At 40.8% G+C, this 26,378-nt stretch overlaps 1 protein-coding gene across 3 annotated transcripts in view; it reads right to left on the bottom strand.

The window, feature by feature from the left end:
* Window positions 1-4,485: 4,485 nt before the first annotated feature.
* LOC117359779 (deoxycytidylate deaminase-like) overlaps window positions 4,486-26,378 on the bottom strand; it is a 108,692-nt gene continuing 86,799 nt past the window's right edge. For all 3 annotated transcript variants that reach the window (XM_033943022.1, XM_033943032.1, XM_033943014.1), the window contains exons 3-6: window positions 25,899-26,031; window positions 19,034-19,150; window positions 6,395-6,491; window positions 4,486-5,754 (exon numbers count right to left, since the gene is read on the bottom strand). In XM_033943022.1, the coding sequence (XP_033798913.1) occupies window positions 5,676-5,754; window positions 6,395-6,491; window positions 19,034-19,150; window positions 25,899-26,031 (426 nt within the window). In that variant the 3' untranslated portion in view covers window positions 4,486-5,675. The remainder of the gene's footprint in view (window positions 5,755-6,394; window positions 6,492-19,033; window positions 19,151-25,898; window positions 26,032-26,378) is intronic.

Below are 26,378 nucleotides of genomic sequence, written 5' to 3'. Positions count from 1 at the left end.
GGGGTGTGTGCGTAATTGACCCTATTCTATATCTGGGTGCACAATTGAGTGCCGAACTTTAAGCGACATTTATAGAATGACCAGGGCAGGAAATTTCCTGCACTTTATTTCATCAGCCTCCTTGGGTTAAAAACTGCTTGCGATTCAAAACATCGCATGCATGGTTCATTTCCTGTGTGCATTTAAGTTCTTTAATTGGATTAGTAAGCTCTCTTGGCTCTTTTGCTGGCATTTGGCTTACGCAGCACACCTTCATCCAGTTTTATATTTGATAATGGTTTGATTTAACCTACTCCATTAGCCCTTTTTGTTCTGTCAACACTGTACCCTCCCCTCAATCAGCATGTGAAGGAAATGCTAATACAGTGCCAATCTACCATTACTTTATTTAATCTGGTTTTTAGTTTCTCAGGGCAGTAAGGCTTATTGAATTCCTTGTTTTTTTGACCTATGGACTAAAGCCTAGCTGAGCAGCAAAGACAAGAGACAACTGTACAAAGATTGTATTACTATTCAGAGAAAGTAAACGCAAATAGATGCTTTGGATAACTTTAATAAATGTTATAATAATGAACATGCTTCAACAAACGAGATTTTGATTTTTTAAAACAAAAAAAATGCATTACAATAAATCAATGAACAGAGAAAATGTTAATTTCTTTAACATGTATACAACCTAACTGCTAATTATTTATTACAACATTTTCTAGAATAAAATATTTCAAGTGGACAAGGCATGCAGAAACTCTATCCCTAACTTACCTGTTCTATAGTATCACCTTTCAGTAATGTTGGCTTATACAGTATTTTTGAAGGGGGGAACTCTGCACCAAAAATATGTTCCTTCTAAGAAAACAGCAAGGCTCGAAATGGCCCTCTGCTTAATGTACACCCACTTTTACTTTAAAAGGTGACCATCTACCCATGACACTTGAAAAGAAAGTGGTTGTGGTGTTATTAAACAGAACATTTTATGCTATCTGCGGTTTACAAGAAACCCACTAGAAACGCAATAGCAGAATCAGTCTTTGCTCACGTCTGCAGAATTTTAAAAAAAGAAGAAACAAAATGTGTCCCCCTGGCCTCTTCATCTTTGCACAATCACTGAATGAAGAAACTGGAGCAAGAAGTGCAAATACTTCCAGTTCAAATCCTGGACTGGATCAGCCTATCCTTTTCCATATGGAGCTACATGATCTTGTGCAGTTATTTTCTCAGAGCTGGTACTTTGCACATTTACTAACATTCTGCTAAAATACTTGTTTAAATGCATAAATGACACTTCAAACCAGAATGCTGATTTATAGAGGCAGTACTATAAAAACACCCAAGTTTGGTAAAGGACATTCCATTGTACCACAAGATACAAATATTAGAATACAAGTATTGATTTGTGAAGGGCCACAAAAGCACAAGAGTGACTAAAAACAGCAAAAGGCCCATCAGGCCTTGTTTTTCAGAGCTGGACACCACTACAGTATTGGATGCTCCTTGTATGACAATTCACTAGCTCTACTGTGCTGTGTTGGATACTTGAAATTCAAAGAAGTATTAAGTAGCCACATTAGACCTTTTTTTTATTATTGCCAGCGACAGTGGTATAAGCTCTGATGCTCATAGACTTCCTATGAGCATCAGAGTTAATATTGCTGCAGTCAGCGAGAAAAAAAAAAAAGCCTGACAGCTTCATAAAAGGGGGTCTTTGTATCAAAGCAGTGTATATAGATGTACCACAGGTATTTTTCTGTGCTTGGAGGACTCAATCTAAATAATCTAAGCTTGTACCTAAGGCAATGGAGTGCAAAGTACTAGTACTGATATGAACATGAAATACAAGGTCGAGTTACATTATTGTGACCACAGCCTACCTCTGACATCAGGGATGCACAGCCAACGAACAAATGCACATATCTTGCATAGACTTCATGGGTATATAAGGTGGGATGTCAGCAAGTTGCCAAAATAGCAAACCGTGGCTGTCATGGGGAAAATAGCATGATTTAGCAGACATTGAAAAAGGCATGATTATGGACTACAGAACCAAGGGTGGCAATATTTCAGAAATGGCAGAGTTTGTGAACTGTTCACGGGCTGCTGTGGTTAAAGTGTACTGTGAGTGGACAAATGGAATCTTTTCAATGACCTATCATGTGAGGCAGCACGATCCATTGGTGCGAGAGGTGAATGACAGCTGCGCAGGTTGGTGCGGGCTGATCGGCATGCTAACGTGGAGCAACTCACCATCCGAATGAACCAAGGGGCTTCCAGATGTGTGTCCAAAACAACGATGCAGCGAACCCCGTTGCAAATGGGGCTCCAGAGCAGATGGTTGGTGACTGAACCCATGCTCATGAGGTTTCATTGCAAAAAAACAGATGCAATTTGCAGAAGAATACTGACATTGGACGTGCACCAACTGGCCGAGGGTTGCCTTCTCCGATGAGTCACATTTTGATCTCCATCGAATGAATACATGTTGGTGTGTCAGGCGTGAAATTGACAAGAACAAACACCCAGCACCAACTGTTGGAAGTACACATGCTGATGGCGGCAGCATTATGGTCTGGGAAATGTTATTTTGGTATGATCTGGGCCCCTTGATACCTCTGGAAGGCACTCTCAACCAATATGGGTGTCTCGTCATCATTGTCGATCAAGTACACCTGAACATGTTGATGGTCTTCCTTATGGCCAATGGGATCTTTCAACAGGACAATGTGACATGTCATACCACCAGAACTGTTCGCGAGCGGTTCACAGAGCACGCCAAGACTTCCAGCTACTTCCCTGGCTTTCAAATTCCCCAGAATCGAGCACATTTGGGACCACTTCGATCGCACCCCGTCAGCAGCTGTCTGACACACTGCAGTCTGCATGGCTCCAGATACCTCTAGCAACCATCTACCATCTTATTGAGTCATTCTCACAGCATCTGACTGCCGGTCATACTGCCAGAAAAGGTTATTCTGGATATTAGTAGGTGGTCATAATAATGTGGGATCTCAGAGAGAGGAAGAGATAATGGTTACTGCGGATGAGCAGACTGATGGGCCATTTGGCCTTTATCTGCCATCATGTTTCTATGTTCCTCTATAATGTGACTCGACCATGTATATATACCATTTATATAAGTTTTCAAAATCCCATTAGGCCCTTCTTCAGATGTTAGTGAATCTGAAGTAGTTTGAATTAGCTTGTGTTCCCTTTGGTTTAATAAGAATTTATGACAACGTGAAAAGAGTCCATTTCTATTCTCAATACCTGTTTTCATGCTTCAGTGTATTGTTCTTTTATTTTAATTGACCTGGCAAAAGCCCTGTAACTGGCATGCAGTTATTTCATTTATCATTCCAGCCCCAATTAATTGAATTGTTAGGTGCATGTGGTACTTGAAAGAATTTAGAGAAAGAATCAATTCCCCTTCCCCAATTGTTCAATAGAGTAGACAACAAAAATTAAAATTTCTAAATTACAACACCCTCACCCCCCCCACACACAATTTATAGCACATATTGCCATGCATCTATATTAAATGTATTACTTAACATTATTGCATTTTATAAAACATGATAAAATCAAGGTGCTAATATTAGTATTGTCTGTTCATGTATTCATCCATTTATTTTGTGTATAAGATAGTGTGATTGCTGTGCTAGTCCACTTTGAAGTAAGTAAACAGAAACAAAACAAATAAAGGAAAATAAGGTGTTACCCTTTATATTGGACTAACAATACATTTTATTAAGTTAGTTCAATATAAAGAGCATCACCTTATTCTCCTTTCTTTGGTTTTATTTCTATATATTTCTTTTTATTTTTTTTGACTCAATGTTAGAAATGACATTACAGATGAGACTACTTTAAAAGTAGTCTAGCATACAGGCAAAAATCTAAAACAGACATCCTGAACCTGCAGTGAAAGAGATGAGAGTCATGGGGAAGCCAGTCCCTGCAACCCCAACAGGGCCCAACAAGGGATACAATGAAGAATGGGAATGGTGAAGATTCTACACCACACCACCTTACTCATACGTTCATAGGATGACAGCGGCTGCTTTTTTTTTTTTTTGCTACCATGCAGAGAGAAAGAGAACAGAGTGGGGGAGAGGGGAAAAAAAATAATAGTGGCGAAAGTGTGAAGCAATTGAGAGTATGGGTGTCAGGTCAAAAGCGCGCCGGGACAAAGCCACGCCCAGACAATTGAGCGCAGTGTGGAGGTGCGCGCCGCTCAAAATTAATGTTTTTAGGGCTGCGACGGGGGTGTGTGTGGGGGAACCCCCCCACTTTACTTAATAGACATCGCGCTGCGTTGTGGGGGTTGTAACCCCCCACATTTTACTGAAAACTTCACTTTTTCCCTGTTTTTAGGGAAAAAGTTAAGTTTACAGTAAAATGTGGAGGGTTACAACCCCCCAAACCCCCCATAACGCCGGCGCAATGTCTATTAAGTAAAGTGGGGAGGGGTTCCCCAACAAAACCCCCCATCGGAGCCCCTAAAAACAGTAATTTTGAGTGGCGCACGCCTCCACGCTGCGCTCAATTGTCTGGGCGCGCCGTTGTCTATGAACCGAGAGTATGACAACCCTCCTCCTTCCCATCTCCACAAACAAATGAGATATTACTTAAAGCCTGTTTCTGTGTAAATGTGGTTTTTGAAGCTGTAATGCCATTCTAAACTTTTCAGTGTATTACTGTACTGCAATGTAAGATAAGCTACTTTGAAAACATATTTGAATAAAAGCACATTAAGTGCAAGATTAGCCCAAGTCATTTTCAAACATCTTGCTTTGCAAACTGGTTTGGAGAATCCAACAATCTATACTTTGACCAGGGGGTTCTCAACCCAGACCTTGGGACACACCCAGCCAGTCTAGTTTTCAGGATATCTCCATGAATATGCAAAAGCTAATCTCATGCATATTCACTAGGGATATCCTGAAAACCTGACTGTTGAGAACCCTAACTTTTAGGGGTCCTTTTAGTAAGTGCACACTAAGACTGAAATTCTATAAAAGGTGCCTAAAGATAGGCGTCTAAGGCCCTTAACTTAATTAGTATATTGCCTTCAATTATGAGATTTAATAAATTCATAATTGAAAAAAATATATAAATTAATTGGGAGATAGGCACGAATCTACATAAGAAAGGTGCCTACGATAAGCACCTATCAGTGTCTAACTCTGAAGTAGGTGTGTTTAGGGGTGGAGAAGGACTTAGGTACAATTAGACACAATTCTTTAAACTACTTAGGCGCCTATAATATAAGCTTTTAAAACCCTGGCCTACACTGTAGGTGCCAAACAGGCACCTAAGTTTTAGTTAGGCACTATTCTGTAACAGGCGCCTAAGTGTGATTGCCAAAATAGGTGCCTAACATTAGGTGCCTATCTTTTTAGGCACCTAATTACAGAATCTGTCCCTAAATCCATTAGCACACTTACCAATTAGAAATATAATGGGATGCACGTGCTAAATCCATTCATGCAATTAGTGAAAGGACCCCTTAGACAGACTTCTCAGTTCTTACATACTTCAGAGGTGTACTTTGGTAGAAGCAGCAGCTATCATGCTGGTGTGTGTAATTTCAAAACTAAAAAGAAGTAACTTCTTCCCAGGAAAGGAACATATAATCTAGGAATTTAGGGCATTATTTTTTAAAAATATCCTTTTTGGTGCTAATTAGATTGCTCTTGATTGGCACCAAAGACTGAATAAAAGTCGACGGGATCCTTTTCATTTTTCGGTTTAAACTTCCTAGAAAGGGGAAAAAAAAGAAAAAAAGACATGTAAAATTTCTCTGATGAATGTCTCTATGTCTTGTTTGCTTTGGCTTCTGAATAAGTGAAAGGGCAGAAAATGAGTACTTTTAGGACATTCTATCTCCAGCAGAGCCAAATATACTCTACTGCACCACTCAGAGAAACTTACACAAACACTCAAGGGCTGAGGCATTAAGCTATGTTGCATGCTGCATGAGGATGGCTGAACGTGTGGTTTCTATTGCAAAATATATCACAGCAATACAGTAAACTAATGATATATAAATTCAAAAATGCACAGGACTTGCTTACTAATCAGAGAAAGCTAAACAAGGTTCTGTGGTGAGGGCAGCTAGCCCTGTGCACATGCCTGAGCAAAATGATTGTGCCAGCACACATCTGTACATGTGCCGGAATGTTAAGTAATTCTACAGATAGAAATTTTTGCAAGGCTAATTAATATTTTTTTTCATATACAGTTTTTGTGAGCCCAACATTCTTGCACAGAACAAAATTCCAGATCACGCACAGAAATATATATTTTTTCTGCCGAGATCTGTGTGTAGACTTGATACCTCCCAGATTTGAATCAAAAAAAAAAAAAATCCAAGAGCATGGCAGTAATGTTGTGTTACCTGCAGTGAATTCCAGTATTTTCAAACAGACGTTTTGCAGCTCTTGTTTCATCTTTATCAGGATATTTGTCTAACAGATAAATAACTTCATGTATACCTAAAAATATATAAATAATGAGAGATATCAGTGTACTTCCAAAAACGCAGACAAGCTTTGGGTATTGAAACCATGTAGGAATGCATATAGGGCAAGATTCAATAACCAGCGTTCAAAAATTGGAGGCAAAAACAAAACAAAAAACAACAGCACTCAACACTTCTACAATAAGCACTCAAAAGAATAGCGCCCATTATAAAATAGCGTTGACTGCCAATTTTGGTGCCCAAATTTGAGTGCTAAAACTTATACCTACTGAAACCAATTGCAATTCCTGGCACTCATCTCTAGTATTGTAGAACATTGCGCACAAATTATAGGAATGTCCCTGATCCACCCATGTACCTCCCATGGCCACATACCCTTTTGAGTTGTGTGCCATGGGGTTTGGGTGCACATTGTTATAGAATGATGAGTGGCCAAGATGAGTTCACAAATCCAAATTTTGCCAATTGGCATCCGATTATTGACACTAATTGACTTGTGAGCTATTTAGTTATGCAAACAACTTGGATCAGCACCATTTATAGAATCTGGGGGATGCTAATTTTTTTTTTTTAAACTTAAATCTGTTGGAATTAGTACAGGACTTGGCAAGTCATTCATCATCGAGATGTTTGTAAAGCTACTTCTCAGTTCTCAGCACTTGATACTTAAAGATCATTTCATCCCTTTACATGACCATGTGTCAGTTATTTACTGATACATAAGTTAGTTAATAAAAAAAAAAAATCATTCAGTGAATAAGATCTTATAGTATACATAACAAAGAAGTATGACAAAAAAAAATCCAATACGTATTATAACCAAGGGCACTGGAACCATTGGTTGGAGGAGCCAAACAAACCAATCTCCAGTACCATCCCCAGTTTCTATAGTTTCTATAGTTACTGTGTTGGTCAATAAATATTTGTTGAATCATGAACTTAAGAATATAAGAGTTGCCACTAGAAGCATGGCCCCGCTATACCTGGTCTCCCACTTTAAATTCGATTGTTCCACCAGACCCCACGTAGAATACGTTTGTTCAACCACCCTTCAATAAAAAACCTGCCAATACAAAAGATTCCTAAACAGAACGCTAGCCTTCCAAGCAAGTCAACAAAACAACTGGCTAGGTAACTTCATCAAACTCTCCTCATCCTACCTTAACTTCAGAAAACTAATTAAAACAAACCTGTTCAACCGATTTGTAACCAAGAACCCTTAAACCCTCTACTGTACCCCTTTCACATCTTATTGTTTCCCCACATTGTGTATTTATGTAACCAAAATCCTCACTGTTATTTTTTTCTTCTCGCTGTATCCAAAATCTCTATTGTTATTTTCATTTGCTGACTGTCCAGCTCCTCTAGTTGTAAACTGCCTCGAACTACTATGGCTTTGGCGGTATATAAAAATAAAATTATTATTATTATTACTCAGTCAGACTAAGGGTCCAACTAGCCCCGTATCCAGTTTCCAAATTACAAGAATCTGGCAGAGTCCCCTAAAGTAGCAAGATTCCATGCTATTTAATCCCAAAGATAAGCAGTGGCTTTACCCAGATCTACATTTAAAACATTTAAAAGGAGATAGAGCAGCTTTTAAACCAGGAACTAGGAGAAGGCCAACAGTCGCTCAAAAGAGCATGGTTTGAAATAAAGCATCTTTAAAAGATATCACCATAAAAGGGAAGACAGAGAATCCCGATAGAGAGATTGCAATGCAGGTTTCCTCAAATACAAAGCAGGCTGATTTTAATAATTGCACATGATCCATGCCAACTGCTAGAGTATTGTATTCAATTCTGGTCTCCTTATCTCAAGAAAGATATAGCGGCACTAGAAAAGGTTCCAAGGAGAATGACCAAGATGATAAAGGAGATGGAACTCCTCTCGTATAAGGAAAGACTAAAAAGGTTAGGACTCTTTAGCTTGGAAAAGAGAAGGCTGAGGGGAGATATGATTGAAGTCTACAAAATCCTGAGTGGAGTAGAACGGGTACAAGTGGATCAATTTTTCACTCCGTCAAAAGTTACAAAGACTAGGGGACACTCAATGAAATTGCAGGGAAATATGTTTAAAACCAACAGGAGAAAATATTTTTTCACTCAGAGAATAGTTAAGCTCTGGAACGCGTTTCCAGAGGTTGTAGTAAAAGCAGATAGATTAGTTGGTTTTAAGAAAGGTTTGGACAAATTTTTGGAGTAAAAGTCCATAGTCTATTATTAAGACATAGAGGAAGCCTCTGCTTGACCTGGATCTGTAGCATGGAATGTTGCTACTCTTTGGGTTTTGGCCAGGTACTAGTGACCTGGATTGGCCACATGAGAATGGGCTACTGGGCTTGATGGACCATTGGTCTGACCCAGTATGGCTATTCTTATGTTCTTATATGACAAACATTGTTTGAAATGTCTGTATGCAAAAGCCAGAAGCCTAAGAAACAAGATGGAAGAGTTAGAATATACTACACTAATGAAAAAAGATAGATATAATAGGCATCTGAGAGGACCCTGGGCAAGTCCCTTAATCCCCCCATTGCCTCAGGTACATTAGATAGATTGTGAGCCCTCCAGGAGAGACAGGAAAAAATACTCGAGTACCTGAATAAATTCATGCAAACTGTCCTGAGCTCCCCTGGGAGAACGGTATAGAAAATTGAATAAATAAATAACCAAATGGGACACTGTCTTACTGGGGTATAACCTACATCACCATGATAGGGTGGATTGAATTGGTAGAGATGTAGCATCATATGTTAAGGAGGGCCTTGAATCAAATGGACTGAAAATTCTACAGGAGCCAAAATACCTTGGAATCCCTATGGGTAGAAATTCCATGTGTAAAAGGGGAAAAGGATAGTGATTGGAGTGTACTACCATCCACTTGACCAGGATGAACGGACAGATGATGAAATGTTAATGGAAATTAGAGAGGTTAACAAACTGGGTAACACAATAATGGACAGTTTCAACTCCCTTAATATTGACCGGGTAAGTAACATCAGAGCATGCTAGGGAAATAAAATTCCTTGATGAATCAAGAACTGATTTTTGGAGCAGCTGATTCAGGAAACAAGAGGGCGAATCAATTCTAGACCTAGTTCTTAGTGGAGTGCATGAATTGGTGCAGGAGGTAATGGTGCTAGAGTTGCTAGATAACAGTGATCATAACATGATAAGATTTTATATAATCCCTGGAATAAGTTCACAGAGTAAATGCAATACAATAACATTTAACTTTAAAAAAAGGAGACTATGTTAACATGGAGGAGAATGGTAAAAAAGAAACTTAGAGAAACAGCTGCAAGGAGGAAGGAAGACCAAATGGCAACTGACAGGGTTAACAAGTGAGGTGAAGGAAGCTATTAGAGCTAAAGAGAAATCCTTCGAAAGTGGAAGGAGGATCTGACTGAATATAATTGTAAACACCACAAGGAATGGCAAGTCAAATGCAAGGTACTAATAAGGAAGGCAAAGAGAAACCTTGAAAAGAAGATTGTGCTGGAAGCAAAACACAGTAAAAACTATTTCATATATTAAAAGCAAGACGCCAGGAAGAGAATCAGTTGGACTGCTAGATGACAGAAGGGTAAAAGGAGCTCTCAGGGAAGACAAGGAAATAGCAGAGATTAAATTAATTTTTTGCTTTGGTCTTCACTGAGGAAGATGTTGGGGAGCTACCGACGCCAGAAATGGTATTCAATTCTGATGAACCAGAGAAACTCAAACAAATCTCTGTAACACTGGAAAATGTAATAAATCAATTTGACAAATTGAAGAGAAGCAAATTACCTGGACTGGATGGTATACATCCCAGAGTGCCGACAGAATTGAAAAATGAACGTTGCGACATTTTCATCCCTAGGGATGAACCTGTCAGGGTTAAGTCAGGTGCTAAACCAGTTCCCAGAGGCAGGAAACCAGTTGATGGTAGAGCCTCATAGGCTGTAGAGGACAGGGCTGCCTATCCTGAAGAGAATGAGCTTGACTCTAACCCAGAACCCATTTTAGAGCCAGAGACTGTCAGGAGAACAAGCTCTCTTAGAAAGTTCAATCAGTTCCCAAACTGTAATATAGCCAATGAACTGAGAGGGAACCAGAGAGCATACAGACCTGTGCCCGTAAGCTAGGGAGGGGCTTGAGCAGTTTAAAACAGCTCTCAAAGACTGTGAAGCATGCAGCTTAGGAAGACCTGGCAGATAGGGCTCTTCTGGCCAGGCAAGGGCAAATCACCAAGCAGGAGCCCATGAAATGGGAAGGCCCTGCACCCCAGGAGACTTCAGAGCTGGAAGCCCCAGAAGAAGAAGAAAGCATGGTCATAGCATTTGAAATGCCTGGAGCTGAACTGGAACAGATGGACGTGAGTTTGGCAATTTCCTGCCAGTGATTTAATTTGCCCTTTTTGGATATTGGTTTTTGGGGACAATTGACAGATGAAGTAGCTACCAAGGAACTGTGGTTGTGAAGGTTGTTTCTTTTTTTGTTGTTGATGTTGCACAGCAGTGGGGGCTGGGCTGGAAATAGTGCTGGAATTGTGCACAGCATTAATTGAGCTGCTCTACACCAACTGGGACTGAGCACTAAGGAAGCTGGTGTGTTTTTTTTTTTTGTTGGCTGCATTGCAAGCCAGTGACTTACAGAATTGGGGAGGGTTCACAGAAGATCTCGTGTTGGGAATTTTGTGGGTGCTTGTGAAAAGCCATTATTAAAAGTAAACCCAGCAATTCTGTTCCCAGTCCCCAGAGACTGAAGAGTTGCTACAGCCTAGAGAGGCAAAAGTTTGAACTGTATTGCGCTGAAGTTTTGTTTTGGTTGTTTAAACTGCAAGTACCTGGTGAAGCTCGAGACTGTGATAACCTAAAGTCCAGGTCTCCATAGCGTGGAGTGGATTTGTTGGGGGGTTTTTTGTTTCTTGTTTGGAGCAGTATGGAGCTGCCCAGGACACGATGATGAACTTAAGGCTACTTACCTGGGGCAGAGTTTGAGTTTGCTTATTGGACTATAAACTGGCTTCTATGAACTATTTGCTTGTGGAGTGAAAGCCAGGACAATAGTTGCGTTTCCTTTTCTTTTGTGGATTAAACTTACTGCAATGGTCTGAGAGCTTTTTGATTTATTACTAGTACACCAGAGAACTGAATTACTGTGTAGGGTTTCCCCTTTGGGAGCCACGCCAGGGTCGTGCTGCCATCTGTCATCAATTGCGGGCCCGACTGGTGACAACGTGGATTTTTAGGCCGTTATGTAGTATATAAAGTTTTTAATAAACATGAACAAACAAATTGTTAATAATCTGCAATTTTTCTTTATAATCCAGCATAGTACTAGAAGACTGGAGAGTGGCCAACGTAACGCCAATTTGTAAAAAGGGTTCCAGAGAAGATCCAGGAAATTATAGACCTGTGAGCAACATTGATGCCAGGCAAAATGGTAGAAACTATTTATAAAGAACAAAATGACAGAACATAAACATAAGCATAGGTTAATGAGAGAAAGCCAACATGAATTTAGTCAAGGGAAATCTTGTCTCACCAATCTACTGCATTTCTTTGAAGGGGTGAATTAACATGTGGATAAAGGTGAGCTGGTTGATATTATGTATCTGGATTTTCAAAAGGCATTTGACAAAGTACCTCATGAAAGACTTCTAAGGAAATTAGAAAATCATGGGATACGAGGTAATATCCTATTATGGATTAAGAACTGGTTGAAAGACAGAAAACAGAAAAGGTTTAAATGCCAATATTCTCAATGGAGAAGGGTAACTTGTAGGGCTCCCCAGGGTTCTGTGCTGGGACTGCTGCTTTTTACCATATTTATCAATGATCTAGAGATGGGAATAACTAGCGAGATAATTCAATTTGCTGATGACACAAAGTTGTTCAAATTTGTTAAATCGCAAGAGGTTTGTGAAAAACTGCAAGAAGGCCTTATGAGACTGGGCATCAAAATAGCAGATAAAATTTAGGGCTCCTTTTACAAAGCCGTGCTAGCGGTTTTAGCGCATGCACCGGATTAGCGTGTGCTAGCCAAAAATCTACCGCCTGCTCAAAAGGAGTCGGTAGCAGCTAGCACACGCGGCAATTTAGCGCACGCTATTCAGAGCATTAAGGCCCTAGCGCGGCTTTGTAAAAGGAGCCCTTAATGCGAGCAAGTGCAAAGTGATGCATGCGAGAAAGAGGACTTACACATCTTTTATAGAATAGCACCTAGCACTTATATGCAATAATAATAATAATAATAATAACAGTTTATATACCGTTAAGTTCTATGCGGTTTACAATAGATTAAGCGATGTACAAATTGATTGAATTTAAGAGGGGGGAAGAGGAGAGTGCCGAAACTAAGGGGAACCACAGGTACAAGGGGGCACTTGGAGAAATTGAAAGGGGAAAGGTTTAGAACAAATGCCAGGAAATTCTTTTTCACCCAGAGGGTGGTGGATACATGGAATGCGCTGCCGGAGGATGTGATAGGCAGAAGTACGCTACAGGGCTTCAAAGAAGGTCTGGACAGGTACCTGGAGGACAAAGGGATTGAGGGGTACAGATAGGAGTAGAGGTAGGTTATAGGGACAGGATTAGAGGTAAATTACAAAATTAGTCACAGACCACTGTTCAGGCAGTGGGCCTGATGGGCCGCCGCGGGAGCGGACTGCTGGGCAGGATGGACCTCTGGTCTGCCCCAGCGGAGGCAACTTCTTATGTTCTTAATAGGACCGGAAATGTGTTGTTGAGGAGAAAGAGATTTAATAGGACAGAGGAATCACTATGGAGGAGAAAGAAGATGAGTGGGTCAGTTGTCTAGATACTTTAGGAACAGTTGAGTTTTTAGACATCCCATGCGTAAGCACTAGTATTCTGTAAAATGGGTGTGGTATTGGTGTTTATTTTAGGCATGAGCTTATAGAATTGTTCTTCACCATTTTATATCCAGAAGGTTCAAAAAAATAATAAAATTGATTAGTGGTTTGAAAACAGTAGTCTAACTGCATTGGGGAAAAATGAAATGAAATTCAAATTAAATTTGCAGATGGGCAGAAAATCAATTGTACGTACTGCATACATTTTTATGATGAGCTCTAATAAACTCAAATCGTAACAGTAGTCAGTAGAACATACACAAGATGACCACATTAACCAGTATTCCCTTATTACACTACTTGGGTACAAATTAACTATAAGCAGAACAGTACTTCCAACTTTGCCCAGTCCCATAATTCTTTGGCTCCTATAAGCAGTTCTGTGGAGATCATATGTACTTCAGGATCAGTGGGATTCTAAAATCTGATATTCTGGAAAAAAATTCCAAACGCTAACAGGGACACATTTAAAGCAGAACCATAAAAGGCTGACCTCTCTGATAATTGCTATTTTAAAATTTTCAAATATCTTCTAGGCATTATGGCCCTGATTCTATAAACGGTGCCTAGCCTCCTAGGCGTCACTCGGCACGTTTGCAAATGATACAAAATTCTGCTGCACGATTGCTTATGGGAGTGGCTCGTTATGAGCATCTCTCTATTTTGAAGAGAATGCATTGGTTGCCCATAGCATTTTCTATCAAATTTAAAGTTCTGAAACTCATACACCAGGATGTTTATGATTGATTGTCTGCCATTATGCTTGACATTGTAAGTTCCACCGCGAAAGCTGAGATCTGAGAATCACAGATTGTTGGACACAAAGAGAGCATAATATTCATTATGCACGAACAAAGAGTTCCTATTTCTCCATAGCCGGACAATCGATGTTGAATGTTTTGTCCAAAACGTTACGTTTTTGTGGAAATTTTATGCAATTCAGGAAGCTGCTTAAAACTAATAAGCCTTCTTTAAGTGAATATATAACTTTTTTTGAGTTAAGTTTTTATTGGAAAGCTATGTTCTAAATTGAAGAACGATGTTATTTAATAATTGCTCAGATGTGATGATATAATATCGTGTCTCTGTATCTTTTTCTACTTGATGTATATCTCCTTTTAAAATGTATTTTATTATGTATGGAAATTTGTGATCCGCCTTGGATAAAGGCGGATTAAAAATGTTTTAAATAAATAAAAATTGCACCTAATTTCCCAACGCTTAAGACAGATGCCTACTGATGCTTAAATCAAATCATGCCTTTTCTCCACCCCTAACCAAGTCTAGTTTGTAGGTAAGCACGGTAGGTGCATTGGTTTAGACATCATTACGTGCTGCTCTGCGTTCCACGTGAAACTCATAATTGGTTTTTTTATTTTTTAAATTATCTTTTAATGACATGGTCAATTACCTTGCCAATTAAGCTAATTAAACAATTTTGAGTTCCACGTGGAACTTGGCTAGGCACCACCGATCTAGGTGCCAGTCATAGAATCAGGGTCTACGTTCAGACTGAAATTTCATGTATATCCTCTCAAAAGATCTTATGTCAGGCAGAATACTATTTTTGCTGTAATCTATCTAATCAAGTGTAAGCAGATTTTAGATACAAGGGCATAGGGGCACACAATGACACAATTAAGTAGTAAATTTAAATCAAAGCTGGAAAAAATATTTAAACTCTGGAATTTGTTGCCAGAGATGAGGTAGAAGCAATTAGCTTAGCAGAGTTAAAAAAATTTTTTGGACAAGTTCCTAAAAGTCTAAAATCCATTATTAAGATGGACCTGGGGAAATCCACTGCTGATTCCTGGGATCTTTCCAGGTATTTGTGACCTGGATTGGTCTCTGTTGGAAACAGAATACTGAGATTGACAGACCTTTAGCATGTCTCAGTATGGCGATAGTTATGTACATATCTAGATAGTAAATAGAGAAGAGGATTCACATGGGATATGGATAATTCCCACAGTCATTTACAAGAGGCTCTGCTGAATGTGGAGCCTCTTGCAAAATAAGCGCAAGACTGAAAATACAAGTTCCACTATTAACAGAAGGAACACTGATTTTAGAAAGCTCCACACTGGAAAAACAAATAAAACGTTTACAATTAATCCAAAACACAGCTATTAAACTTATATCTGGTTCTAAAAAATACGACCATGTCACTCCATTACTACGAAAAGCTCACTGGTTACCAGTTATATATAGGATAACATATAAAATTGCCCTTCTAACTTTTAAAACAATACAAACACACTCTCCAGCATTCATTGATAGACTTTTAATTCCATATGATCCACCTAGAGCCCTTAGATCCACTTCTCAACACACTCTTAGTGTCCCATCCCTAAGGATAATAGGTACTCGCAGTACCTCAATTTTCTCGGTGACTGCCCCTATGATTTGGAATTCTCTTCCTATATATCTAAGATCCGAACAAAATATACAGAAGTTTAAAAATAATTTTAAAAGTTTTCTTTTTAAAGATGCCTTTAATTAATCATTTGATTAAGCCCAGCAAAGCTGTTAACTTCTCCCTACCCTAATGTACTTCCCTTTTTATGTACCTTTTCTCGATAAATATTGTAGTTCTCCCCCCCTTCCTATTGTACACGTGTGGTTTTAATAACTAAGTACGTAAAAATTGTCAGATTTTTTGTATGTTTGTAAAAATTTTTAATTATTATTGTACAACGCTTAATATCTTAGGATAAGCGTTCAAATACATGAATAAACTTGAAACTTGAACTTGAAACTAGTTATCCCGCTCCATAAATATGGGAGCAGCTTTCCACAATTGCTTCTTCCTCTGGAAACAGCCTAGATCATTGGCACCCTCTCCCCAAAGACATTGGCTCCCCCATAACACCAACCAGCCTCTTTTTCCCCCTATGATAGTTCCTTCCATACCACTCCCACACATGTGGGCAAGTGCTGACAATGTGGTGCTCTCCCCAGAGGCTTACTTCACTCCATTGAAGCATTAAGACCCCAATTCTATATATGTTGCCCAAAAAAAAAAAAAAATCATCAACATGTGCGGTGCTAAGCACGATTTTGTAAAAGGCACACTATTTGACGCCACTGAGGCAGCCTTAGGCATTGCTAGGCATCCTGACTTTTAGGCGTGCCATATGTATACCAGGGTTTTCTTGGCCTAAATGCCTGCATCTAAGTTAGGCGCATAACAGCACTCAAGTCAAAAACAGGCGCCTAACTTGAAAACACGCCCACAACCCACCCACTTTTTTTTTTTATTTTTTTTTAAACTACATGCTTTGGATGGTGCCTTTTTATAGAATCACACTGAGGGGTCCTTTTACTAAGGTGCGCTAACCGATTTAGCACGTGCTAATTGATTAGTGTGTGCTAAATGCTAAGAATATAATGGATGCCTTAGCATTTAGCATGCGCTAAATCGGATAGCGCGCCTTAGTAAAAGGACCCCTGAGTTAGGTGCTCATCTTTCAATTAAGTCCAATTAACATCAATAATGAGATGTTAAGTGCCAACTATCAGTATCGATTAAGCCTTTTAAATAAGTTGGGCACCTACATTGAATCCCATCTCAGTTTTATTGGGACGTGGCCTAGTGGTTAGAGCTGCTGTCTCAGCACCCTTAGGTTGCAAGCTCAATCCCAGCTTGCTCCTTGTGACTCTGGGCAAGTCACTTGATCCACTATTGCCCCCAAGTACCTCAGTTAGAGTCCTTGATTTCTATTCAATGTATTGTAATCTACTTTGGGTGAATATCTTCAAGAAAAGGCAGTTAATAAATCTAAACAAAATAAATAAAATATTGAGGGTCTAGTGCAGGGATCTCAAAGTCCCTCCTTGAGAGCCGCAATCCAGTCGGGTTTTCAGTATTTCTCCAATGAATATGCATTGAAAGCAGTGCATGCACATAGAAACATAGAAAAAGACGGCAAATAAGGGCCGCGGCCCATCTAGTCTGCCCACCCCAATGACCCTCCCCTATTTATCTCTGTGCAGAGATCCCACGTGACGATCCCATTTCTTCTTAAAATCAGGCACGCTGCTTGCCTCGATCACCTGAAGTGGAAGTCTATTCCAGCGATCAACCACTCTTTCGATGAAAAAGTATTTCCTGGTGTCGCCGTGCAATTTCCCGCCCCTGATTTTCCATGGATGTCCTCTTGTCGCCGTCGGACCTTTGAAAAAGAAGATATCTTCTTCTACCTCGATACGGCCTGTGAGGTATTTGAATGTCTCGATCATGTCTCCCCTCTCTCTGCGTTCCTCGAGTGAGTATAGCCGTAATTTATCCAGCCGTTCCTCGTACGGGAGATCCTTGAGTCCCGAGACCATCCGGGTGGCCATTCGCTGGACTGACTCAAGCCTCAGTACATCCTTGTGGTAATGAGGCCTCCAGAATTGTACACAGTATTCCAGATGAGGCCTCACCATGGATCTATACAATGGCATAATGACTTCAGGCTTGCGGCTGACGAAACTCCTACGTATACATCCTATGATCTGCCTAGCCTTAGATGAAGCCCGCTCCACTTGATTGGCAGTCTTCATGTCTTCACTGATGAAGACATGATGCATAATGCATAGATCTCATGCATATTCATTGGGGAAATCCTGAAAACCGGACTGGATTGCCGCCCTCAAGGAGGGACTTTGAGACCCCTGGTCTAGTGGGATAAAAGTGAAGCCCACACTTCCATGATGCTCCACTGACTCAAAATGGCTGCTAAGACCTCAAGTGGCAGCATTGTGGTATTACTGCCTATGTATGGAAGCCTGACCCCTTAGGGGTAGCATTGTGACAGAGCAAGTGGGCATCAATCCTGCACCACTGGATTCCAGGAATCCCTAGTAAGCCCATTTTAGGTACTTTGCTGCTCCAAGGTTGGAGGACACTATGGAACTCGGCATTTGCCCACACACAGGAATGCTTCTAAAATAAGGATCACTATGTCAGAGCATAGGCCCCAATTCTATAACCGGCGCCTAATGTTAGGCACCTATTTTGGAGGCGCCCAACCAGATAAGCGCCTATCTAAATTGAATAACAAGCTCAATTAAACTTTTTAATCAGTAATAATTGAAACTTAGGCACCTATCAAGAAAGAACAATTCTGTAACAAGGCGCCTCTAAAAATTTAGTCGGCCTTCAGAAATATAGGCGCTATGCATGTTAGGCGTGAGCGTGGCTTTGTGTTAGGCGCCTTATTACAGAATCGCTGCTCTTAAGCGTACTTAAGCCCTCGCATGGCCCCCTAACTTTTAGTTGTGCCTAGAGCAGGCCTATTTATTGGGTGCCTCCAAAATAGGTGCCGCTCAGCGTGATTCACTAAACAGCACCCAATTTTACTTGAATCGCGCTGAACGGTGCCTATTTCGGCGCCTAACTTTTGGGCGCTTCTTATAGAATTTGCCCCTAATAAATTGACAGTAATTATATGCAATGCTTGCATTGCTTTTTGCCAGCTCTTGCTAGATGCTGCAAATTTAAATTGAAAATATGCTATGAATCACAGAGGATGTAATTAGTCTTAACACTGTACAAACATGAAGCACTAGAAGTTTCTTGCAAAGTTGATAGTGCAATTAATACAGATCTAAATTACAGCAATTAAAAACCCCAGTGTCTAATGAGGTACTGAAGCAGAGCGACAGCATTACAGATGTGGAAAATGAAGCTGGCATAGCTCTCCTTACCTGACTGAATGATGATCTTTGCACACTCGTTACATGGGAACAGGGTGACATAGATTCTGCAGCCCCTCACATCTACCACAGTTTTGTTCACAAAAGCATTCAGTTCAGCATGGGATACTGTGGGAGGTTCAAAAAACAGAAAGGTGAACATTTAACTCTGTAGCCAGCGTGCAAGTGTGCATCCAAGTTCATAAGAAATGTAAAATTAAGACATTGGGACAAAAGATTCCATCTATGTGAACTGTTAAGGAAGAGCTATACATGAAATTTGAAAATGAGTACCCTGACTGCCACCATGACCATTAGGAATGTAAAACTACTTGCCTTTTACTGAAATGTTCTAATAAGAGCATTCCGACAGCAATATGAAGAAACATAGGGCCTGATTAACAAAGCTTTTCTCTCATTCTGTGTCTATGCAGAAAAAAGCAACAATACCCTGGTAGCAGCAACAGTGATGGGCCCCAATGGGAGAGAAGCATTCTAGAGAAAAGTCACATCAAGTTCTGGAGGCCTGTGAAAAGAAGCAGTGGTGGCTACAGGCATATGCTTCATTTGAGAAATGAAAAAAGCGGCGGTCCCCAGCAGAAGATGAATCTCTAGTTTAATCAAGAGACAGGAGAAATGACAGGCTGTGGCAGCTGCTGATTGAGGAGCACCAGCAGATTCTTTTTGCATAGGAAGCAGATCAGAGGGATTTGCTGTGGCTCTCAGAAAGAGACCAAGCCTTGACATAATTCAGCAGAGTGAGCACATTAACCTTGGTTAAAGGTATGTATTGCACCAATGTTTAGCACAGGAGCGTACAACCTCAGTCCTTGAGAGCCTCAATCTAGTTGGGTTTTCAGGATTACTCCAATGACTATGCATGACATTATTTGCATGTAGATCGCATGCATATTCATTGTGGAAATCCTGAAAAACCCGACTTGGCGAGGGCCGAGGTTAGTCACCACTGGTTTAACTCATCTACTAAATCCCCTGCTATAAATGTCACTGCATGCCACTGGCTTGTAAGGATGATTCCAGAGGAAAAAAATGTCCTGATCTGGGTGGTTTACTAATGCATAATGAATCTTATACTGGGGCAATCTATTCAGGATCTGCACTGAGAAGGCATTGCTATGACTTGCTGACAGAGGAAGAGACTGGACACCACTAATGTGGTGTCTATTGATCTTTGATGGTGCAGAAAATGCAGGGGACAACTGTGCACTTTGCACTTTTTATTTATAATCTACCTAGCAAAAGCATTGTTGAAGGTGGCTCACAATAAAAAAAAAAACTTACATGTTCTGTTTGGTTGGGATAAATATATATATACAGGCTATCTAGCTGCCTCCTAATACTTCCATATAGTCCTCAGTTCTTAATTCTATTTCAGGGGATATCAGAGAGAGAAATCTCACACAAAAAGTGTGATTAAAAATAGTCAAAGCTTTGAGAAGAGTTTCTGCATCCTCTAAAATAATGGGACATCAGAAAGGCTTCCCCAATACAGTTGACTGGCCATTTTATTGACATCATTAATTAATTCATTACTAAACATACATAGTTGGTACATCTTCCAATCACAATCCATTTACAATTATTCTATTGGTTTCCATTGAGATCACATGGTCTGCTATTAATTCTATTTTGTTAGTAATTTCCTTAGCAACAGTGACTTAACTATCACATGCTATTTATCTCACCTCTTGTCAGCAATAGAAGGACTGTGCAGACATGTTCTATTCTATTGCAAATATCTCATTCACAGAAACAATCACATGATCTTCTATAACTCCAACTCATCAATATTTGCCCTAACTATGTAAGTGGAAGAAAACTATGTTCTTATAAACAGATGTGTTTTTCTCTCTAAACCATCTAAATAACTACTGGAAAAAAAATATGTTTACCAGAAACTTTCTCATTTGCTAACCAATACATTTCTACAATCACATGGTTATAGTCACATGATTTCTCCTAACTCATCAAGCAAAAAATATGTCAGTGTGACTTTTAGTTTATTTTCATGGAACCATTGTTATGGCCCCAGCGTCTTGTTCCAGACATTAAACCAAAATATTTTGTTCTTTGAAGGAAAAAATATACTCTGCGTGCTATCTTTGCTCTGTCACAGGTTACTGAAGGATTTCTATTCAGCTACATCTTCCATATAATATTAGTGTCTTTCAGAGCCCTAACTAAAAGTGTATCTAATACATATTAGTTATGCCCCCCCTTATATTCTGCTTAATACAATTATCCTCATCAGCTCAAGCCAAATTATTATGACCACTGCCTACTTCTGATGTCAGGAATGCAGAGCCAATGAACGAATGCATGTGTTGCGCCCAGACTTAATGGGTATATAAGGTGAGATGTCAGCAAGTTGCCAATATATCAACTGTGGCTGTCATGGGGAAAATGTGTGATTTATCAGACATTGAAAAAGGCATAATCATTGGCTAGCATTGCATAAGCATTGGCTAGCATAATCAAGGGCGGTAGCATTTCGGAACCAGAGTTTGTGAACTGTTCACGGGCTGCTATGGTTAAAGTATATTGTGAGTGGCATCTTTTGGATGACCCAAGGTGGCATTGATGAGAGAGGTGAGTGTCGGCTGTGCAGGTTGATGTGGGCCTATCAGCATGCTACCGTGGAGCAACTCACCATCCAAACGAACCAGGGGGCTTCCAGATGTGTGTCCAAAATGAATGTGTAGTGAACCCTGTTGCAATTGGGGCTCCGGAGCAGATGGCTGGTGACTGCACCCATGTTCATGAGGGTTCATTGCAAAAAACAGCTGCAATTTGCACAGCTGTACTGGCACAGGATTGCCTTCTCCGATGAGTCATGTTTTGAGCTCCATTAAATGGATGGACATTGATGTGTCAGGCATGAAACCGTCAAGAACGAACACCCAGCAACCAATGTTGGACATACACAAGCTGGTAGTGGCAGTGTTATGCTCTGGGGAATGTTTTTCTTGGTATGGTCTAGGTCCCTTGATACCCATATCGGTTGAGAGTGCCTTCCAGAGGTATCTCTTCATATTTGCTAATCAATTACACCCGTACATATTGATGATCTTCGCTATGGTTGATGGGATCTTTCAACAGGACAATGTGACGACACATACCGCCAGAATTGTTCATGAGTGGTTCACAGAGCACGACCAAGACTTTCAGCTACTTCCTTGGCCTTTGAATTCCCCAGCCCTTAACCCAATCGATCATATTTGGGACACCTCAATCGATGTTTGACGACTGGATCCACCACCACACACCCATCATCAACTGTCAGACGCACTGCGGTCTGCATGGCTCCAGATACCTCTAGCAACCATCCAGCATCTTACTGAGTCACTCCCATGGTGTCTGGCTGCCATCCATGCTGCCAGAGGTGGTTATTCTGGATATTAGCAGGTGGTTATAATAATGTGATGCAACTGTGTATTAACAGGACTCAGAGTCTCACAACACAACAACCAAAGTCCTCAACTCCCCAAAAGCCACAAAAGCCACAGTAAACAAAGATTTCAATCCCTTTTGAAATAGTTACCTAATGTAAAAAAAAAAAATCAACAAATTCTATAACTTAGGACCACCCTTGCCTATCTGTAGCTAATTTGGCAGCCTATGTACTCAGACCCTACAACAAATTTATCCCAGCTTCAGTGCTCCTACTGGGATGTACCACTACAACAGTTCTCTCAAATAGACAGATTCCTCTTCATCAATAATCTTAAAGATCATGTAACATACATAATACAGGCAATCCCGAGTTACAGACGCCCAACTTAAGTATGACTCTTACTTAAGAACATGGTTGCGGCTTCATTTGATTTCACAAAGCAGTATTTCCAGTGGCATAGACTCCTACACTTCTCCTGTAGCAGATTCAGAAATGATGAATGGCCACATTAAGAACAGTGTGTGATTGTGCATACTGTACCTTAAAGGGAACACTGGGACAGTTGGCCCTTTTGTCAGCTGGGAGCAGAGGTAAGCAGCATGAATCTTAAAATGTACAAGTTCTGTGTTACATACAAATCTGAATTAAGAACTGCTTTAAAAACATAACATTCTTAGCATTGAGATATGGAATCAGTACAAGTTTTGTGTGAGGCAGTGAGTAGCATAGTATAAACACTCCCTCACTGATGTGGCAGTTAAGCTACCTTCCAGCAGGTGGCACTAACTTGAGAAATAAACAAAAGAATGTTAACAACATAAACAAAAGAATGTTAGGTTCAAAGGAAACAGGTAAGAGCAGATGAGGGTGGCCCTGAGACAAGAGGTCTCCAGGAGTGAGCCTGAGGCAGAGGGATGAGGGAAGCTGCCCTGGAGTTTAGGTCTCTCCAGCTTGTGTAGTTTACCTTAGACGTTGGCTAAGGTAAACCAAGAATCCTGTTTAGGTCTGGCTGGAGCTTGGCCTGTGTTTGTGCAACCCTGCAAGTAGCTATATTTACAGAAGGTCTGAGGACTGTGCAAAGTTTGCCTCTGAACTTAAAGAGACGTTCTTTATTTACTACATCTTTGAGATAACAGGATTCAGTATTGTTTAATAAAAGGGGTTCTGTTTCACTTGTATCATTGTCTGACTGTTTTATGAAGGCCTTGCTCCCACACTGCTCTCACATTACCATACTGTGCAACTCAGGAGAAATCCTGGTAGACCTGCAGAACTAGGGTTACCATATTTGTGAAGACAAAAAAAAAAAAAAAAAGACACTGCCCACACTCCACCAATTTCCTTGGTCCCCCTTCCCATCCTCTGTACCCTTTAAGTGACTGTGTCTTATCTCCCCCTTCCTCCAACCCTCCTCCCTCCCCCATGCATGCTTCTTTCTCTTTTCTTCCAACCAAACCCAAACCCCTCCACAGGTGATTCTCTCTCCTTCCAACCTTCTCTCCTGCTGTTTGTCTCTCCCTTCCCATCCAGCACTGCATTGCCCTACTGCATGCTCTTTTCTCCAGCACTCTTTCCTTTCCATAATGCTTCTCTAGCCTTCCCTTCCTCATGCTGTTTCTCCAGCCTCTCCCCTCCTGATGCTGATTCTTCAGCCCTCCCTTTTCAGACTTCCAATGCTACTAGCTCCTCCTAACAAATTTTCTCTCTCCAGCTCCTAAGTCCCCCACCTACCTCCTTTCCGTCTACTTTAATTAAAACTTTGGGCAGCCGGCAGTGGCAACCTGCCCTGGAAACTGCCTCTCTCCAGAGACTTCCTATTCCTGCATAGGTGGGACCTGTAGAGAGGTGGCTTCTTGGGCAGGCTGCCACCTGTTTGAAAATTTAATTACAGCAGCCAGGAAGAAGGTAGTTGGGAGAGTACGGAGAGCCGACAAAACCCAGACAGACTTCCCCATTTGAAAAAATACCATCTGGACACTCTTCTAAAAAAAGAGGACGTCCAGGTTTTCCTGGACATATGGTAATCCTATGTAGATGAAAACAAAAACAAAAAAACTGTGGATATAGATGTTCTGGAGAAAATTTATTATACACTAACATAAAAACATGAAAATTCAATTCAAAAAGTACAGTGATAAAAAATACAGTGATAAAAATCCAACCGGACCCTACACGGTCCGTGTTTCAGTGAACACACCTTCCTCAGGGGTCCAATGATTTGCAAACTCACATATAAAGAATTGGACTGAAAACAGTCTATTGTCTTTAAACATGTGAGCAAAGAAAACAGCAGATAAGCTGAAGTAGCAAAAAGACGCAGAACCAACCTAGCCAAAAACTCTGAATCATTTGTGTACTCCTTGGCAAAGATATGATGCACTGTTTCATACCGGTGTTGGATTCACTCACTTCTACTTGTCAACAGAAAGAAAGATCTCAGAAGAGGCATAGGAGAATGCAGAGACAAAAAGAGAAGGGATTTCAGGTAAGAGAGGCAGAGGAAAGAGGAAAAGGAAATGAGGTGATCCATCAGGAGGAGATCTCAACTTGAGGAGGAGAGTCAATGCACTTAAACTCCATAAGACCTACATTCAGTGGCACAGCGAGAGTGAGAGGTGCCCAGGACAGTGATGCCCTTCCCCTGCCCTCTTCTCCGCCCCTCCACTCCCATCTGCTCCATCCCCGCCCCCTCCTGCCACAAGCGTATGCCCCTTACCTTCCCCCGTACCTCTAACATTTCCGGCATGAGCAGCAACCCCCAACCAGCTGCTCGCAACAACGTCGGATCTTCCTCTGATGTCACTTCCTTGGTGCACGTCCAGGAAGTAACATCAGAGGACGAGCCGACGCTGGCATGAGCAGCAAATTGGGGTTGCTGCACACCAGAAACATCAAAGAGGTACAGGGAAAAGGCCGAGGGTAGGACAGGAGCCAGCGCCCCCACCAAGATAGCACCTGGGGTGGACCCTTACCACCCCTTTATTATGCCACTGCCTCTGATCCTGTCATTCTCTTTCCTACACACCTATACCCCATACCCCTCATTCTATCCCAGCAACTCCTTTCTAATCTCCCTTAGTCACACCTGTCAGCATCTTGGATTCTCACTTTGCCCTCTCTCAACACAACCTGCATCCTTTCCACTCACTTTTGCCCCTTCTCTCAATCTCTTGCTCTTTCCCAACCCTCCAGTTCCCTCATTTGCACACCTGGGGCTATTCCACTTACCAGGAGGACAAGGACAATGGCAGTGCAGTACCTCTGGCTATATATGATCCTCTGCTGTTCAGGGGTGATGATGCACTTCAAATTCAGTGAAGCACTGCATAAACTTCCAGCTTAGCAGCAGAGGATGATGAAGAACAAGTTATGATCAAATATTTTGCAAATTATCCAGAAGATCATCGGGAATCAAAGATTCAAATATCTCACTTATTAAAAGTAAAGTAAGTAAGTACATACTATAAGGATATTTTGTATCCAGTCGGCTGGCTGCTTCTTTATCCCAAGGGAAGGCTTTTGTACAATCATTAGGCATTTTATTGTACCCAATTCCTACAATCCTGTTTTCTGAACTAACAATGCAGGCACCAACCTAAAAAGAGAGAGATTGAGACTTACAAATGTAGAAAACAATTAATGCATATTACAGAAGACTATTGTGCTCATTTTCAAAAGATAAAACACATCTGAAAAATGTCATACAGCATCAGCAGGACATTTTTCCTGCCACAAGATCTAAGCTGTGATTTTCAAAACTTTGATTTCAGATGTTTTTTTTCTCTGCAGTTTGTCCAAATTTCAAGGGTGGGGGGTTGTTTTGGGTGGGACTTGGGTGTTCCCAAAAGTTATCCTAAAGGTATCCTAAATGACCAGATGTTAGTCCCACCCCCAGGCCCGCCTAGTTCCACCCATCCCACCCCGGTTCTGCCCCATCATGCC

Source organism: Geotrypetes seraphini, chromosome 1, assembly GCF_902459505.1.
Source record: "Geotrypetes seraphini chromosome 1, aGeoSer1.1, whole genome shotgun sequence".
Lineage (NCBI taxonomy): Eukaryota > Metazoa > Chordata > Amphibia > Gymnophiona > Dermophiidae > Geotrypetes > Geotrypetes seraphini.
Note: the sequence above shows the minus strand (reverse complement) of the source record. Positions and strands in the feature narration are given on the sequence as shown.